This window comes from Syngnathus scovelli, chromosome 5 (assembly GCF_024217435.2).
Source record: "Syngnathus scovelli strain Florida chromosome 5, RoL_Ssco_1.2, whole genome shotgun sequence".
In the NCBI taxonomy this organism is placed as follows: domain Eukaryota; kingdom Metazoa; phylum Chordata; class Actinopteri; order Syngnathiformes; family Syngnathidae; genus Syngnathus; species Syngnathus scovelli.
In genome coordinates this window covers 10,564,233-10,577,500 of record NC_090851.1, presented here as the reverse complement: position 1 = coordinate 10,577,500, position 13,268 = coordinate 10,564,233, and the positions used below count along the sequence as shown (strand labels likewise).

Sequence of the window (13,268 nt, the reverse complement as noted above, 5' to 3'; positions counted from 1 at the left end):
AGGTTGTTGCTTATCTATTTTTATGTCTCCATAATTGGATTGCGCAGGTATAGTTGTGACCAGATATATACTGTATGCAAGAAGCAAATCTATTTTTAAACAACAACTTTTTATAAATAAATGTTTTACACAGACATGTAGACACATGGGATCCTACATGGCAATGTATTTTGGGGTTAAATTGGATTATTTTGTGTTTTAATTAGAAGAGTCGAGTAGATCTTAATGGAGCAGACATGTTTTGCGTGAGTGGATTGCGTCACACACTGATCATGCTCATCATTTGTTGCCTATTCTTGTTAAGAACGCAAATTATGATGGATTGCTGAAACTGTGTCTCTCTAAAAATAAGTCTGTCAAAGAAAAATAAATACAGTACAACTTTTTAAAAATCTATTTTCCCCTATGATTAGGTGATATATTCTTTTTTTAACCTATTACTTGGATTTCCAGCGTTAATGTGAGACTAGCCTGTGCAGAGAAGGTTCGGCAGCTTAACATTCATGTGCGTGTGTGTGTGTGTGTTTCACTGGTTAGGGTGCTGCTTTAAGATAAGGCCTGGCCTGTGCCTCACAGCGAAAGAGACGGTGTGTGTAAGCCCTTAAAGCCTTATCCTGATACACCTCCCACCCCCACTGCCTCTCCATCACCCCACACATACACTCGCTCTGTGGATTAACCTAGTCATGTAGCATTTCAATGGCAAATCTTGCAACACACACACGCACACACACGCACACGCACGTCCAGAGGATTAACCCCTGTGTGCCCATAGAGGATTCTTAGCCACTCTCCGGTTGTGAAAACTTGCTTGGGTTACCATGGCTACTGTAGTCACAGAGTAAAACACACAAATCCATATAGGTCACACATGCACATACATGCATATACAATAAATGGAGGCTGCCAATAAGAATGACAAGAAACCTCCTGAGCTACCAATGTAATCATGTCATATGTAACTTTGCTAGGTTTGATAAAATATATGTGCACATAAAGTCAACTAAGACATTTTTTGTCATTGGTTGAGTGGCGTGCCTTCGAGGCAGTTTATCTCCTTAATGTCTCACACTCTGTCGACAAAGGTGCATATTTGACCTGGAATCATCATTCTGCAAATTAAAAGCAAATCGGTAACAGCCAACTGGGAAAAGACATACTATATTTACATATTAGACCCTAAAATTATTTAATTATGTGTTCACTCAGTATTACTAGAGGGTATCAGGGGATAATAAAAGGCCAACTATATATTTTTTTCCTCAATAAATAAGATTTTCATGGACTCAATTCACCTCAATAGTTAAATCGAAATAGTAAAATATTTATATTACCGAGATAGTTGGGGATATATCTCTTATAAAGTCAACTGGAATATGCGCCACATGTCAAATGGAAGGGTGGGAAAGTTGGTTCAGGTCACGGTAATCTTCCATGTTATGAAACGCACTTTAATTAAGTCACTAAAGAAAGACTGTTTTATTTTCTATGTGAAACCTTAAGCACTGGAGTCGCCTGACTTAATACAGCTTCCTAATAGTTGTCTTAATTCCAGACTAGAATAGATGGAAATTACGCTATCATAGTGTTGTTGCTTTCTGCCTCGTGTAACGCGCGCACATACCCAAAGACATTTTTTTTAAAAAGCTACATAACTTCGCATTTTCACTTGGCAAGTTGACAAAGCGGTTAGCACATTTGTCGAACAATTCTGAGGTTGGCGCTTAAAATCTGGCCTTCCCTGCGTTCTCGCTATGCTTGAGCACGTTTCTGCCAGGTACTACTGCTTCCTCCCACATTCCTCAATCATGCTTCATAGGTTAAGTAAATTCTCCTTCGAGATGAATGCTTGTTTGTCTGCATAACATGTGTTTGCAATTGGCAATTGCCAACCAGTTCAGGCTGAATATACTCTATCCTGGTTCTCGCTTAGTCAGCTTGGCTCCAGCTCACACGTGAACCTGACTAACAGTGTAGAAAATAGATGCATGAAAGTGTTTTCACTTGGTGCGCCTGAAAAAAAAAAAATCAGAACCATGTTTGCGATGATGGTTCATGGTTTACATTTCACATATGACAGACGTGGACTTTATAATACTTGTTCTTTTTTATTTCCAACTTAATCCATATGGGTGAGTCCTTTCTGGCTGTGATCTGAATATCTGATTATATTTTGAGGCGATTTAAGCAGATTTAGAGGCTATGGGATTCTCCTTTAGACTTAATGCGTTGTGTGTGTGTGTGTTGTGTATGTGCGTGTGTGTGTGTATGTGTGTGTGTGTGTGTGTGTGTGTGTGTGTGTGAGAGAGAGAGAGAGAGAGAGAGAGAGAGAGAGAGAGAGAGAGAGAGAGAGAGAGAGAGAGAGAGAGTGAGTGGGAGCAAAAGAGAGGGAGAGCGAGAGAGAAAGAGAGATGAGAGACAGAGAGAGAAAGAGAGAAAAAGAGAGAAAGAGAAGAAGACCGCTGACCCTTAAAACACTCTTTGTGAGAATCATACAGCATCGTATGATTCTTACAGCACAACGAGTCTCAATAACTCCACTATGCTTTATTGCAGGTATGGTGTTCATATCTTTTAGAATTGTAGCCAAAATGCTCAGCTTTTGTTTCATCAGACTACGTATAACAAAATCTGCCAAACACTTGTAAGGGAAAGAAAATTTCAAAAGGGACTTTTTATAGTTGCTAAGCGTCAAAGTTCACTAAAATTTCAGGCAAATGTTTCACTGGACAACCATGTTACCTAGATGAAATATTTGCAAACTAAGTTGTACATAGAATTGTTCTTTCTTTCTTTCTTTCTTTCTTTCTTTCTTTCTTTCTTTCTTTCTTTCTTTCTTTCTTTCTTTCTTTCTTTCTTTCTTTCTTTCTCTCACCGATGTAGCTCGGTTGTTTGCAGCAAACTGATGACGTGCATTAATTAGGTGGACATGAACATGACTTTACAGACAAGATGATCTTCATTTCCACACGTACTTCCACTCGGCTGCATTAGGCCAATTCTCATCTGTGTCACTTAGAACTGAGGCATGGGATGGAGGAGGAAGAGCAGGAGGAAGATGAGAAAAATGCTTAGCAGACAATCTTTATGAGCATTGGAGTGGAGGGGGTGTGAGGCTGAGGGGGGTGACTGGCGGTGGCGGTCAGGGGAGAGAAGAGCAAATGTACTGCGGAGAGAGAGGAGGAGGAGGAGGAAGAAGAGGAGGAGGAGGGCCTAGAGCTATTGTTCATGTCCTCCCGTGAACAAAGGGCTCATCGGGGTCCGTATGTAAACCCACAACAGGCTTCAGTCCTCTGACAAGGCCTCATGCGGGACAAAACATAGCGGTCACACTCCCGCTATTTGGGCCGAATCGCTTCCCCGGCCTCACAGTTCACGGAGTACTGCATCGATCGCGTTCATTGGGACGTGTTGTGTGGCTACGTTGCGCCTCGCCGTCCATTCAGCGGGCCTATCGGAGCGTACGCACGGACTCTACTACCGATCTGTAAACATTCGTTTTCTCATTGGACTTCAGCGCAGGTAAACGCTCGCTTATCCCGGCTACACGCTTCGCATCTTTTTCGGTTAACACCCCGGCTCCATGATTAGTTATGGCTGATCGAGCGGTCGACGCGGCTGGGGTTTCTTTGATTTATTTTGGTGGTTTGTAGTTTAAAAGGGGATTTAATGCTAAGTCGTTAGCACAGGAGCTAGTCGTTGGTACCAGCTGCCATCTGGACTTGCTAGCGTTAGCCTGGCCACCAAGTCCTCGTCGTGGTTTAATTTCACACACTGGTGATGGAGACCAGTGAGAGTATTTGTTGTGAATGTTTACAGTTTGTCTGCTTCTATTTAGTTTATTTGCTTTGACGGCTGAATTGTCTTTTGCTTCGAAACGTGCCAAGCTAACGTTTCACCTAGCTTACTTAGCAGTGTGCGCTTGGTGCTTTTCTAATTGCCTTTGTAACCTCTCAGTCCTTCGTAAAAATGTATGAGGACGGGTTTAGAAACAATAAACGTGTCTGCGATGCCTTTACAAATTTGACGTACAACTTTAAACAAACCGTCCTGTTTTACAGCAGGTTTTGTTTTGGAAAAAGTTCACGATTTGTTTCAGTGTAAGCTAAGTGGTCCAAATCTGCTGAATTGTTATTGTTTTGAAGTGAATAACTATTGTGTAGAGTTTTTGTGCAGTGAGAATTGCTGATCTTTTTCGTCATCGGTGTCATACAACGTGGTGTTTGTTTGAGCTACGCCAGCCCCGCATATCATCAATGTGTGTGTTTGGACAGTGCAGCGTTTGCTTGTTGGACAGGAATGAACAAATTCCCAATGGAGGAAGTGGAATCCTGCTGATGTGATTGGGACCGCCTGTCATTAACCACTAACAGGGGATGAGAGAAGCTAATGGAGCTCTCACCAACTAATGGACACATAACATCGATTATTTATTTATTTATCAACTCCATTTGTGTTGTTTTTCTCCTCCCTCTTGTTGTTGCACCCAGCCCATTGCACAGTACTTCTTGCTTGCACAGTACTTTGTTGACAACAAAGTGATAGTTTTCTGGTTGAAGTTGAGAAATTTGATTTAGTTCCTAACAGAACAACTATTTGGTGTTAATAAAGCCAAAACCAGCATATGGAATGTATATTTGCATGTTGAAGCGATAACACGGTGCTGGCAATTGTATGCGTTTTTTTTTAATATCCATCACATTACTGTCTGAGAGAGAATTGAGTTTGTATTGTATCACAGCAATTAAACATCTAAGATATGAAAATAATTTCATTTTTTTCATGTTTTTACACAATCACCAATCCCATTTACATGTGCTTGAAAAACCTGTCACATAAAGACACAGGCATATGTTTATTATGTTGAGACAAGACGTTAAGAGGCGGGGTGTCACCATGGTAACGGCTGGGGTCGTGACCTGCTGACTGCTACTCTGGATAGCCTTTGAGGAGCTGGCCAATTAGAGTAAGAGACGCGCGAGGCCTGTAAGGGACGGCAAGAGACTTGGTGTTTAGTAGGAATTTCAATACCACTTTTATTCACGTTAATATCAGTGCAAGTACTGAAATACAATACCACCAGTACTTTTTGCGACACAAATTATCGCTGACAGATAACTTAAGAGACCCTCTGTATCCCAATACAGCATTTTCCGTTAAATTACATGAAGATTGGCAGTTTTATTTTTTATCCACATTTTTTTTCTCGCCAATATTGAATGACATTTTAGCCTCAGCAATATGGTTAGCTACCAAGTATGATGCTCTTAAGGCGCTTACATTTGTCGACGTATTAGTTTTGGTGGCGTCATCAACTCTGTATTTCAAGTGGTGTTTCTGTTTCTTCTAGGGCTAAGACCCGTTATGCCGCAATTTGATTTTCATTTAATTTTTATATGATGGTTTCCAGTAATATTCTGGCCCTCTGACAAATACAGTTGGTGACTCCTGGCCTATGTTTTTGCCTGTGTAACTCATTCATTACCTCCTGGTTTGTAAAACACAGCTCTTCAGCTCCCACCCAAGAGCGAGATAGTACACTGTAATTGTCACTTACTCGTTTTTTTTCTTTGACGTAATCATTAACTTAGTAACTTGTACAACTTTGACACGCTCTTGTTGCCGGTATGGCGTATTGAGGCTCTAATGTTTTTATCATGTTTTGAAAGCCTTTATTCCCCACATCAGACTATAGTCTCAAGTACTTAACAATAAACCGTGTTAACGAAGCGCTTATTGCCTTTTGCCAAGTTGTGGATGGGTTTTGATTGGAGGATGTCCTATCTGTCTGTTTATTAGCTTGAGCTGTGTACATTTGTCATACTATCAGCGTACTTGAATTCAGTTTTGCTGTCTTTACATATGGTGACACTCCATTGTTCATATAAAATTACTATTTCCTTCATACTTGCGGGAGCGTTGTCAATCTTGTCCACATCATTCTCATGGCATTGATTGGAATTGATTGTAACTGGATTGTTTTTGTTTTCAGCAGCTGTAACAGCAGTTTAAACTGGGCCGTTTAAGCTATTTTCAAACTAATTCATTAGTCCATGTGCCAATGCACTCGCATTGTTTGAATCAAAACCAAAAACAAACTCAATGCGCTTGATTGGGCGTCATTTATACACAGATTTTGTCTCTTTGAGAACTGTTTAATTTAGGTGCCCCATGACAGATTTCACTTTCAATGCAGTATCTTCTGTCGTTCAAAAAAATCAAAGGTGATTTTAAAAAAAAAAAAAAAGAATAAAATAAAAATTCTCTTTCTGCTTTTCCTTACAGGCTGTTCCTCCAAGTCGTTCAAGCTGTACTCCCCCAAGGAGCCCCCCAACGGTAGCACTTTCCCCCCCTTCCATCCCGGTACCATGTTGGACAGAGACGTGGGGTGAGTTTTGTGACTGAATCTATTTTGGGTATGTCGGATGCTTGATCTCATCTGATCTCAGAAGCTTAGCAGGGTCACGACTGGTTTTACTTAGCTGGGAGACCAATTCTAAAGGGGAACCATACAGTAAATTTACCAAATTAACCTCCAGAACCTTAACACAATAGAGCTTGCATTTTAACTCAATGTCTTTTCCAATACTTTTGCTCGTGGTAAAAGAAGGGGGTGGCTTCAAACGAGGTGCTTTGAGCTGAGTCAACACATCTAATGTTGAGTAGCATGAAGTAAAAGCTGGACTTCTGAACTTTTATCTATTGTTAATCTGTCTATCTGGATCTCAAATGTCTTCAGTATACAAAAAAAGAAATTGACCTTACTGAGCGGATTGTATTTTCAAGGTATTAAGTGTTATGCCCCTGGATACTGTTTACCTATTTGATGGCAGTCTGCATTTAAGATCTGGCATCTGATTGGTAAAAGTCAGGTAAAGCATACAAGTCCATATGAAACTTAATGCGATAAGAATCTTGCGTTCCCGTATTAAAGCTTTATTTGTGTAGTTTATCGGTAAGAGCCAGAGCTGGAGAAGAATTTTATGCTGTCGAAGTGAACGGTTTGAGAATGAGAAAAATCCTGCAGAAGACCTGTTGTCGCTTCTCTGGGAGAAATATTTCACGTAGGTGGTTATTCGGTTTCAGCTGAGTGCAAGTTGTGCCTCTGGGACAAAGTGGGAATGGTCTTGCGAAATCATCATCGCAGTCACTATGGCTTCATTTTTTGTGTTTTTAAAAATAATTCCTAATTTTTTGCCTGTTTCACTTTGTAAGATGGCTGTATTAGCAACTTGACAAGATTTCTAAAAATGAAAATCTGTCAAAATGCTGCCGCTTCAACCTGAGTACAACACAACAAGAAATTGCAACAAAGGGTTCCCAAGAAATTGAGCTTTTAGTGTGGGTGGAAAATGGCCAAGTGTTATTTTTGCCTAAAGCTCTAATTAACAGAAATTGACAAATTTTATTTTGAAAGGTATGGTCTGTATTTTTTACTTAAGGAAAACAATAAAGCCAAACGAATCAAACTGGAACTTAAAATGTATTAAAAACATTTTAAAATATAAGCCTTATTTGCCTTGAATTTATGTGAGTTCACAGATAATGCTATTTATCAGGAACTACTGGATGGTTTTGGCTGAAAGCTATTGAGTGCAGCTATGGTCCTAGACAGTAAATTGTACATAAAGTTATGTTTGCCTTTTTAAGATAGTGCCACAAAGCTTGTCGTTCGTAACCTTTGCCAACAATATCTTGGGAACTAGTTATCATAAATGGTCAATACATCTTATTTCCATCAAGGAAAGTGTCATGCAAAAACTGTGAATATTTTAAGCTTTTGTCTGGATGTAAAATATATAATTAAATATAAAAAAGTCAACACAACAGTTGTGATAGCTGCAGGGACATCGTGTTGTGTGGATTGCGCTCGGTTTCATCCGCTCCATCCATATTCATGCAAAATGACAACATTCTCCAAAAGGCTAATCAAGACATAACAAATATTTTCTGTTATGCAGAAGAGGCTGGCTAGCAACAGCTTCGGCTGGCTACTAGTGCGGTTCATTGTCACGTTGCCCTATCTATGCTTAATGATATCAAATAAATTGTGCAAAGATTAATAGATGATAGCTCTGAGCTACTAAGGCAAGTGTTTATTGCCTACAGTACGGTTCTTGTGGGCTCTGCTAGTAAGAAAATGGCTTTGTGTGTTACATTTACACTCACCAATCCTAGTTGTTGTGATTTGGCTTGTTTGCATTATCTGTGATTAAAAAGATCTCTCTTTCTCGTTTCTGCAGTCCAACCCCAATGTATCCTCCCACATACCTGGAGCCAGGCATAGGGTAAGACAACATTAAACGGCTATACAGATAATGCGGTCTCCTCTCGCATTCAATTGAGCATTAAAGTCTGACCAGGCTAAATGAGGTTGTTAAACAGCTCCGATGGTGCCGCAGCTCAGAATGTCCCTTCTGTTTTATTATCACAAGCCAACTGCGCTACTTCTTTTGTTTTCACCTGCTGTCTTTTTATGGTGTAGGAGGCACACGCCATATGGCAACCAGACAGACTACAGAATATTTGAGTTAAACAAACGGCTACAGAACTGGACAGAGGTTTGTTACACTCTCTCGTGAATTCTCCGAGCACAACATTGGAACCGTGTGTGGCAAATGGAATAATTGTCCATTCTCCAAATTGTAGGAGTGCGACAACCTATGGTGGGATGCATTTACTACAGAGTTTTTTGAAGATGATGCCATGTTGACCATTACTTTCTGTCTTGAAGATGGGCCAAAGCGTTACAGTAAGGACAAATGCCGTATGGGCAGATAATTCTGCTGACATATTGCATATTTAGTCTAATCTCATACTTTTTACTGTCTCATCCCATCAAGCAATTGGTCGAACGTTGATTCCAAGGTACTTTCGGAGTATATTTGAAGGTGGCGCGACTGAGCTCTACTATGTCCTGAAACACCCCAAGGAGTCGTTTCACAACAACTTTGTTTCACTTGACTGTGATCAGTGCACCATGGTCTCCCAAAATGGAAAACCAATGTTCACACAGGTGAGTGAACATTCAAGGTTGGGAAACATCTGTCCAGAATATCTTTATTGCAAAGTGCTTGACATAACTCACAGGTGCCAAACTCGAGGTAGAAAAATCTTATTTAGAAAACTTTTTTCCCCCCATCAAATCCCAAATACAAATAAACAGTTTTCGATGTCTGTATTCAAATTAAATTTGTAATAATGCTGGGTGAGATGCAGCAAGCCGTTTGAACAAACTCCGCATAGATATACTGTACACTTTCTAATCCTACACGAACTTTCCTTCTGTAGGTGTGCGTGGAGGGCCGCTTATACTTGGAGTTCATGTTTGACGACATGATGAGGATAAAAACGTGGCACTTTAGCATCCGACAACACCGTGAACTCATCCCTCGCAGTATACTTGCCATGCATGTAAGTGGAAGCCAATCCTGAATCTTTAACACATTCTTACTGTCTGTGAATATGCCTGTTATTTACTCTGTCTCCTGTTGATAACCAACTCAGGCCCAGGACCCACAGATGCTGGACCAGCTGTCCAAAAATATTACAAGATGTGGCCTGTCAAACTCGACTCTAAACTACCTCCGAGTAAGTCAAACAAAACATCATACCCTCCACTTGCTGCAACTTATTTTTTTGCTTCAATCAAATTTAAAATTTGACCATACTCCTCGAGAACATCTTTTGGGTGTTGTTTGTAGAGACTTTACAAAATACTGAGCAGTATGTATCTTAGTTTCTCAACATGCGCGTTCAAGTCGGACTGGGTCTGCAAGTTACGCCTTCTTAACAATGTGCACTGCATGGCTCAGTCAATTAGATGTCTGTAGCTCAACCACAATGACTTTGCAAACAGGAGGCACTTTTTTAACGTCAGCCTTCTTTCTACCTGTCTGTTTTGTGCTCCAGCTGTGTGTGATACTGGAGCCCATGCAGGAGCTGATGTCCAGACACAAGACGTACAGCCTCAGCCCCAGAGACTGCCTCAAGACCTGCCTCTTCCAGAAATGGCAAAGAATGGTGGCACCTCCAGGTATGCGAATAACACATACACACACCAACACACCAACTTTTCTTTACACGCAACTCTCCCTGCTTGCTGTTTAGCTGAGCCATCAAGACAGGCCCCAAACAAACGGCGGAAGCGTAAGATGTCGGGTGGCAGCACCATCAGCGGAGGAGGAGGAACTAATAGCAACAATAACAAGAAGAAGAGTCCGGGCAGTGGCTTCCCTCTGTCTAGCCAGGTTCCAGTAAGTATATCAGTGAAATCATCTGTCTATGCTACTGGTACTTGACAAATTGCCGTCTTGATTTATTGTTGACTTGGCTAGAATTTTCAAACTAGCTTATGCAGTCAATCTAGCCTCTTTAAGACCGTGGCTAGTTTTAGAAATAGAAAGTGTGCCAAATATTCTTGAAAGGTTTCCTTATTAGAAGCAAAAAAAAATCTGTCAACCTTCCTTCAACAAAATTTGTTGGTTAATTTATTTTTTTTTAGATGACTTGTTTCTTAAGTTGAGTAAAAAATTGTCCATGATGACTTTAGTGCAACCAAGCAATTTCTCCCTGATGCAAGTGTTATTGATGTGCATGACAACCCAGCCCTCTCTTTACGGGAGGTCATTTAAGTTTAGCCGCATCAGTGAGTGTGCGCCTGGCATCAAACAACTGCGGAGATGCCAGGTAGTGCTTAATAATATAGTGAACATAAGTGGAAATTTAACACACTCCAAATGCCCCCTCACATTCCATTTACCATTTTATTTTGTCTGTCCAGGATGTGATGGTGGTGGGAGAGCCCACACTGATGGGAGGGGAGTTTGGCGACGAGGACGAGCGTTTGATCACGCGGCTGGAGAACACCCAGTTTGATGCAGCCAACGGCATTGACGACGAGGACAGCTTCAACAACTCCCCGGCTCTGGGATCCAACTCGCCCTGGAACAACAAGGCGCCCTCCAGCCAGGAGAGCAAGAGCGACAACCCCACCTCACAGGCATCGCAATAGACTTTGGGCTCCTCCTCCACAACACAATTCCCTCGCGCCCTCCTCTGAGCCTTCCGAAAGCCAAAAGTCTCAAGAGCAACAGGTTTCCTAGCAGCCCCCCGACAGGCGTTTTGAGCTCTGACTCTTCCGACATGCGGTGCCTGGCGGCGCTCACTTCGGCTTTCTGCCATGACTCTTAACTTCCCAACTTAAAGGCACCGTGGTCCCTTCCCCTCTTCTGGTCCTTTTCTTCGTTTCCTACTCAAAATGTCCTGTCTGCTTTTGGTAATTTCCACTTTGGACAGCGACATGCTAGTTGTGATTGGCGTGGTGATTGAATCCGGGAGAGAGCTAACCCACACTAAACCCAAGAAGAACGCTACAGCAGTGTGGCATGACTGAGGTGGCAAGTTGCTCGGGGACAGCTTGTCCACCAGCCTTGAAACCACTCAATTCTGGACTGCTCTGATGCATTAAGGCATGAGAAACCTTTGTCAACAGAGTATCTGTGTGAGCGCGTGTGTGCGCACGTCTGCGTGCGTGAACGACAAACGTTTGAGGAGAGAAAAGAAGCCTAAACACATTAGTGTCTTTGCTAAATCGAGCAGACCAGAATTTAGAGACGTCTTGCAAAATTGTTGAAATTGTGACACCGAGTGTGGGACACAACAATTCACACTAAACACACACTTAACCATACACACACACACACACGCGCGCGCACACACACGCGAACGATGGAAGGAGTTTGTTTCTTGTTGTGAGCCATCTCTGAGTAGACTCCGATGTAAGCAACATACACACTTACACATTTTAAGAGTTTTTATACAGTATATATTTCCCTAGAATGTTTTTTTTAATTTTATTTCTATTAAACATCTTCAGTTCAATTGTTTATTTTTATTTTTTACCAATACTGAAAAGCTACAGACCAAGGAGCACCACAGGACTTTTATTCCTCCTCTAAAATATATTGTTTTTATCTTTTGTGTTTATAAAAGAAAAAATATTTAGTGTGGATGTTTTATTTTGTCTTTCTGTTGCTTTTGGAAATTTGAACTTTTGTGTATTTGTGCTTGTATATTTAAGGTAGTAGCAAAGTTCTGTCTGACTGTAATAAGATGTATTCTTACTTAGATATACCTAAAGCCATCTTGATCTAATGTAAAGAAACAAAATAGGAGAAATGAGGAAAAAAAAACCCACCCCACTCTTTCCTCCCTCTTTTTTTAAGGGTAGTGTAAATTAATTGACAAAAATCCCTGAGGCTACAACAGCACCGTCGGAAGGTGTTTTGTGTCTTTTGCTTTTCTTTATTTATTCAGGACATTCGGAAATCCACCCACTGTTCCAGGTCTACATAATTTGCTAGTTCTTTTCCCCCTCCACTGTTAGAGGTTTTATGTAGTGCGTAACCTGATTCAACCCAATGTCAAGTGAATGTGCTGAAATATTTGTCTGATTTTCACTCCAGTCACTGGCTATAAAGGTTGATAAGAAACTTATACCTTCCAACAATGTTTTAATTTGTGCCATCTTCAAACATGTTCTAAAACCAGCTTAACATTATGTTCACTCTGCATAGTTTAGTCTATAAATTCATGAGACATAAAAAGCCTGAAAGAAGTCCTGCTGTTCTTGATTTGGCCCTTCTGGTAATCATCATGACCATAAGTGGAATCTTCTAACTCTTTGTACATTTCTGTTTTGTTTTACACTTTCAATCCATTTAAAATTTATTTTGAATGGTGAATTGTACCTTCCTCAAACCCAGTAGAATCATTGTTTGGTATCATTTTTTATTTTATTTTATTTTAATTTGGTTAGTTTCTGCCCTTGCTAATTAATGTATGGTACCAATAAAAAAGATACATTTTCACTTTATGAAATTGTTTCTGACGTTATTGCAAAATTAGCAGAAACTAAATTATTCAAATATGCTTTAGAATATGAAATAACATGCAAGAGGTTCTTAACTGCATAAAGGTAATATTCATTCATGTAATGATTTTAAAATGTAAACACTTGCTGCTAGTGTTTTTTCACTTTGTTTTTTTCACTTTGTATCAAGCCAATTGATACAAAGTGTTGCATATGATATTTATTTGTCTCATAATTTATGAAAAATAATTAACATGATCAGTTTCTACTCGTATAAATAATAAAAAAAAGTCATTAATGGAAACAAAGGTAATTTGAACAAATTTGTTATTTCAAAATTGTGTATCAAACCATCACATTAACTGCTGGGACAGGCTCCAGCACGCCCGTGACC

The 13,268-nt window shown here is 40.3% G+C and overlaps 1 protein-coding gene across 1 annotated transcript in view; it reads left to right on the top strand.

Annotated features, from left to right (window-relative positions):
• The window catches only part of ldb1b (LIM-domain binding 1b), a 13,391-nt gene extending 509 nt beyond the window's left edge, over positions 1-12,882 (top strand). Inside the window, exons 2-11 of the mRNA XM_049719881.2 lie at positions 6,286-6,388; positions 8,244-8,288; positions 8,486-8,561; positions 8,650-8,752; positions 8,844-9,016; positions 9,292-9,414; positions 9,508-9,591; positions 9,913-10,036; positions 10,111-10,256; positions 10,784-12,882. Of these exons, the coding sequence (XP_049575838.1) occupies positions 6,286-6,388; positions 8,244-8,288; positions 8,486-8,561; positions 8,650-8,752; positions 8,844-9,016; positions 9,292-9,414; positions 9,508-9,591; positions 9,913-10,036; positions 10,111-10,256; positions 10,784-11,014 (1,208 nt within the window). The 3' untranslated portion in view covers positions 11,015-12,882. The remainder of the gene's footprint in view (positions 1-6,285; positions 6,389-8,243; positions 8,289-8,485; positions 8,562-8,649; positions 8,753-8,843; positions 9,017-9,291; positions 9,415-9,507; positions 9,592-9,912; positions 10,037-10,110; positions 10,257-10,783) is intronic.
• Positions 12,883-13,268: the final 386 nt, after the last annotated feature.